Here is a 5,924-nt window from a genome sequence, read left to right as displayed (position 1 = left end):
CGGGGTGTTTTGAGCTGAGCGAGCGGTTGTCCAGACTCCAGAGGGAGGAGGAAATGGTCAAAAAGGGAACGACGTATCCAAAGGGCAGATGAATTTTCATACTCGAAAAATATGATCGGGAATTTATTACTAATAAATTATTTTAAAATATTTTTATCATCCATAAGTAATGATTTATACATATAAATATTTTTGAAAATATTTTTTTTTTATTTCTTTACGTTTAAATATTTTCATAAATGGTTAAAATGTTTATTATTCACTTATTTTGTAAGTGGTACAAGCTATTTACTTTTAGGAAAATGAATTTTCATGAAATTTAATGCGCCATTAAGCGAGAATTGTTATAATTTGATGACATTAATCAAACAATTTGGAAAGGTGCAGGCACCTAATATCATAAAATTATATGTTTTGCTCGTTGTTTTGACATGTTCCCTTTGTGGAATTATACAGTTCACGGCCTGTCTTGTCCATCAAACACCGGAAGAACTTTTTCAGCCAAACCAAGGGACAAGATGTAATTTTATAGAAACTAAGTCAGGAAAGTACCCTTTATCTTGAAAATTCATAGCTTTATTTTCATTTTCGAACATGCATGGATCCCGTGTGCAGACAGGTTATGACGCGCAGAATTGCAAACGAATATAGTCATGCAAGAAAGAAGATTACATATAGACTAAATACACAAGGCGCCTATACAAGTGGGTGCAAAATAATGACGATGATTTTACTACTCTCGAACCTTTATGAATGAGATACAATCAAAACCCTCCCCTTTAACTTTAGCAAGGAAAAATGGCCTTCATGATCAAACATAAACGAGGGGATATCCTCCTACGCTCATGCGATGATCTTCCTCTCCATGTACTCATTTCAAGAATATCTCTAGTTATGAGCAGGAGGTAGTAATGCACAGATCGACAGCACGGAAATCATTATCGCTCGTTCAACTGAAAGTATGTCGAAAGAATTTCAATAAGCCAATGAATAAAACCAACAGAGTTACAAGGATGTCCGAAGACATTACCGGTGTTCTCGTATCATGACACGCAGTATATTGACCAAAGATTAGGAACCACCTCAATATCGTATGCCGAATACATGAAGATGTACACCACGTGAATTCTTCCCATTATTTGGGATAAAAATGGATTTTATTATCTTTTCTGACGGATAACTCGCCCGTGAAAAGGCAAAAAAGGTTCATCTCAATCAGGTGGAAGCAGCAGCTGCAACAGCCGCCGTGTAAAACCTCTTGAAGGAGCACCGCTGCTTCCTTCTATCTACTTCCCCGGATTTCAAGCGTTTTGTACAGTATGAGCATTACTCCATCTACCAAAAAATCGCATAGAAACACGACTTCACCGGCTGCCTCTCCATTTAAAGCAAGAATTACAAATGAGACGATTTCACCGGTCAAAATTTGGGAAAGCAGCCTCTCCATTAGAAAGAACAGAAACAAATTGCAAACCAGAATCTAGGCAGGTTGACCACCATTGGCTGCCAATTTTATCCGCTGTTGATGCTCTCCAACTTTGTATTCTACAATCTCCTTGAAAAGATCGGCATCTAAGACACAGTCTGGCCTTCCATAGACAGCTGCTTGCACACTGGCCATTAGTTTTGCTATCTCACGGCCAGAGAAGCCCTCCATCTTCCGAGCAGCTTCTTGAAGCACATCATCTGATATGTCTTCTATGGTTATCTTTTGAGGCTGCTTCTTAAATAGAGAACCCCACTGAGATGTTTCGTCCCCTTCGCCGCAAAGGTACTTCCTCAAATAGAGTTTTAGAAGTCTAAATCGTTCCTCCTCCCCAGGGAGTGGGAACTCAATCACTTCATCAATGCGGTCAGTCACAGCTTTATCAAGATCCCCAGGCCGGTTAGTTGCTAGGACTAGAACAATGTCTCTGGATTGATCTCCAGTCCGGAAGAGCAAAGCATTTAGGGCACTACGCTGAGCCTCGCTCATATATCTACTGTTACGCCTGCATTGGAAATATATTTCATAACATGTGATGGAAAATTGTGCATAATCAAACAGAATCTGATCCTAACAAATATTGTCATGTCTTCATGTTCCAATGGAGTAATGGGCTCATTTAAAAGCATCAATTTTACCAACCTCAAACTTCAAGAGGTTAATTACTAAACATTGAAGGGATTTGTCATTTAAAAGCATCAATTTTACCAACCTCAAACTTCAAGAGGTTAATTACTAAACATTGAAGGGATTCCAACAAACGACATCTTTACCGACCAAACTACAATCTTACTGGCATATAATCAATCATAGAGCTATCCGCAACCTACTAGAAATCAGGTACACCAAAAAATCAGTTCTCAACTGCCAAACAATTTTTCAGGTCAATTTCCTCAAAGAAATCACATAAGTGAACATTAGCTACATTCCATCAAGCTGGCATCATTGCTAAGGCTTTGCTGATATAGTCATAAAGCAAAAGGCAGTTTCATTAAAAATATTGTAAATCAATATGCAAGAAAAGAACTCACTCGCATAGAAAAGCATCTGCCTCATCTATGAAGAGAAGGAGACCCTTCTTTGACTTTTTAGCCCAGTCAAATATTTGATGGATTTTGGTGACGGCCTGTGGACCTAGTGGGGCAACATCTCCTCCGGTCATCATGGCATAATCTAAACCCTGGAAGAAGAAATAAAGAAAATTAATAAAGTTTTGATGCACCCATTTGAATGCACACAGGACATGGAAAGGACAGCTAGAAAAAAAGCAAAATAAAAACATCAACAAAGAAGTATAAAAGCAACATAATTGAAGAGAATATTTATGCAGATTTTAATAAAGACGAAATGAAGTTTACAGGGCTCATCAACAAGCCTTCAATGAGATTCCAGTTAGGGCATTTTCTGCTGTTCTTTTACTAGAGTTGTAAGGCTGAACAAGCTAGCAGAGAAATGAAAGGAGCCACCAACTCGGGGAAAGAACAACACTGAAATGAGCAATGGTTGCTACCATACCGATTTCCGAGCTATCTCCCTAGCGACCATAGTTTTTCCTGTGCCAGGAGGTCCATAAAACAGCATATTGCGGAATGGAGCCTCGTGAGCCTTGGTGTTTGCTGTAGCTCTAGCAAGTTGTTCTATTCTTTTCTGCAATGAAGGGTGGAGAACAATATTTCCAAGTCCGCTTTTATTCTCTGAAAGCACTGTGGAGCCAGCTGCAGCAGCAGTGCTATAATTCATAAGTTTGTTTCCTCCCCGAGAAACAAGGCCCGACCAAGGAAATTTAGAAATGGATGATTCCCGAATAAGTGAGGGCTGCCCAAGTATTCGGTTTATGTAACCCCATGTGACTCGAGCACCTTCCCTGAAAAAAAAAATACCAGAAGACTTTGAAGAGAAATAACAAGATCTATCTATTTCCTACCATGCAGATGAGAGACCCAAAAACAGCTAAAGAGTGAATTTTCCACCTATGCTGAATGCCTTTGAGCAATGCCAAAGCTAAGCACTCCAGGATGCATTTTACTGAGTCTTTTCAGCGTTCAAATCTGTCCCGATGGCAAAATTTCATTGTTATGTTGGCAGTCATGTTAGCTGTTAACATCCACAACCATATATAAGCGGCTTGTTATTCTATGCAAAGGAGTCCTGCCTAATTCACTAATCTATGGGAAGATACTAAATTTAAGAATTGGAAAAATGTTTAAACTGATCAATCACAATTTCCAGTATGACAACAGCATTTACATGGGATTACTGCTATGATAAGAAAACAGGCATAGGTTTCATTCTGGATTAAAGTCAAAGTCCCTCATCTGCACACGGCAATCATCTGTTGGTGTTTATCACGATACCAGAGAACACATGCTCTATGTTATTTTAACTTATATGTGAGTTTCAAGCAAACGAACCTGGTGGTGTAAATTCCTGCAGCTAATGCAGTAGCTCCACCGACAGTCATGACCAATGTGTTTCTATCATTCAGTAATATCCTAAAACCACCTGCAGATTCCATCCACGAAAGAATAATAATGAACATAATGGTAACGCCAGAATCAAACAACAAACTCAAGAATATGAGTTGAATTGGTGTCATACCTTCAATATGACTAAACAATGTATTGATGGCAGCAAGCCACTTCTCTCTTTCACCATTGATTCGTTCTATAAGCATTCTCCTATTGTGGTCTTCTGTCAATTTCGCTTCATGGGCCCGGCCTTCGGCCTCAGCCATGGCCTTCACTCTTATAGTTTCTCGCTCTATTTCAGCTCTTTCTTTCTCAGTTTGCCGTTGTTGGGCTTGAATCTGTTCCTCAGTCGCCCGTTTTTGCTGCTCTTTTCTTACAGAGGATTCCTCTTGCATCTGAACCAATTCAGCATTATGGCGCCTCTGAGCTTCATGGTCTGTCTGAGAACATTTGAATATGATATCATGAGCAGTTTGATATTGATAATCTTCCACATGAATACAGTTTAATGTTTTAAAAGGAACACCACTATATTCGTAGGAGACAATCTCATTGACATCTCAACATACCCACGGACTTTAATCCTAAGAAAGAAGAAGCTATTCAACTGGCTCAAAATTTCACCATCGGTTAACTTCAAATCAGAAGTTCCAGGCCAAAAAGAAAAAGAGCAAAAGTGAAGACATACTCAAGCTTGAGAAGCCTTTAAACAAATTAATCATTACATTACAGGACCATCTCTACAAGATGATTCTTTTAAAGACACTAGATAGACGTTCACAAAATTGAATAAATACTAGTCTTTGCAGAATCTTCTTTATTTACTTGCCAAGTAAAGGCCCCTCAAGATTTCTCCTTCCTAATAACATATCGATGCCTCTATGTTAGTTCTTTTCATAACTGAAACAGCTTTTAGTGCAAAATGGCACCAAGGGGGTGCCAACCTATGCAACAAATCAGTAAGTACAACTCAAGTCTCTAATTGTCAACAAGGTCGATTCTCAATGTTACTCAATGCACCTGCTTTCTCTTTCTCGCCAACTCATCTTCATATCTAAGCATTTGAGCTTTTGCCTGTGCTTGTTGCTGAACCAAATTTCTCTGCTCTTCAGCCAGTTTCCTCTGTCTGTCCTGCCAAACACAATGTCAAAGGATCGAGTCACTCAATGACAGATCGCAGAAAAGTAACAGAAATCAAAGAAAACAAATTGCAGCACAACATGAAAGACTCAGCACTGGAATTCATTAAGAAAAACCCACAAAACCCAATAACGAGTAAACACATCATGCGAAAGTCAGTTACATGAATCAAGCGGATACACGAGACTGAGCTCAAATTGTTAAAAGAACAATTGATTATACATAGAAAGACAGATGCATCGCTGACACGTCTAGTACTCACAATGTCAGTTTGAGCTTGAATTAACTCGTAATGGACCTTCTCCGCAGCTACCTCAGCCAAACGATTCTGTTCTTGCTTTCTCATCACCTCAAAAACCTGCCAATTCATTCCACGCCCAAAAATGAATATCTCCGATTTCCAAATTCAAATCGATCACCATCAGAACCCCCCCATTGCATATCCACTTGCCATCAACCGCCTCGGTTTCTCCACAACCGAGCAGAAAACAACGATCAGGAAACAGTACAGACCTGTTTCGCATGAGGGGAGCTATTGATTTCCCGGAGGGCCTTCGCTCCCCTCTCCAACGCCTCCGGGTCGAACCCCGCCCCCCGCGGCTCCTCAGGAGGCTCGGGCTTCGCCGGCGAGGCCGCGTCGGGAGGAGCGTCCTCGGCGCGCTGCGACGGAGGCGGAGGCGGCGCCGAGGAAAGAAGCCCGGGAAGCGGAAGGGAGCGTCGGCGTACGCGCGGGTCGATAGCGTGGACAGGAGGCCGCCGCCGCCGCCACGGCGATCGCCGATGACAGTCTCGAGGCCGCCATTTCCGAGCATAAATCCCAGGAGAAGAGA

The 5,924-nt window shown here is 40.9% G+C and overlaps 1 protein-coding gene across 1 annotated transcript; it reads right to left on the bottom strand.

The window, feature by feature from the left end:
• Window positions 1-1,060: 1,060 nt before the first annotated feature.
• On the bottom strand, window positions 1,061-5,924 carry LOC104419734 (ATPase family AAA domain-containing protein 3). Its single transcript, XM_010031488.3, is given in 10 exon segments — window positions 1,061-1,991; window positions 2,518-2,666; window positions 3,002-3,350; window positions 3,898-3,988; window positions 4,085-4,394; window positions 4,975-5,085; window positions 5,357-5,452; window positions 5,608-5,784; window positions 5,787-5,842; window positions 5,845-5,924. Coding segments are annotated over 10 exon segments (1,902 nt in total). The 5' UTR covers window positions 5,897-5,924; the 3' UTR covers window positions 1,061-1,480.

Source organism: Eucalyptus grandis, chromosome 9 (assembly GCF_016545825.1).
Source record: "Eucalyptus grandis isolate ANBG69807.140 chromosome 9, ASM1654582v1, whole genome shotgun sequence".
Classification (NCBI taxonomy): domain Eukaryota; kingdom Viridiplantae; phylum Streptophyta; class Magnoliopsida; order Myrtales; family Myrtaceae; genus Eucalyptus; species Eucalyptus grandis.
Note: the sequence above shows the minus strand (reverse complement) of the source record. Positions and strands in the feature narration are given on the sequence as shown.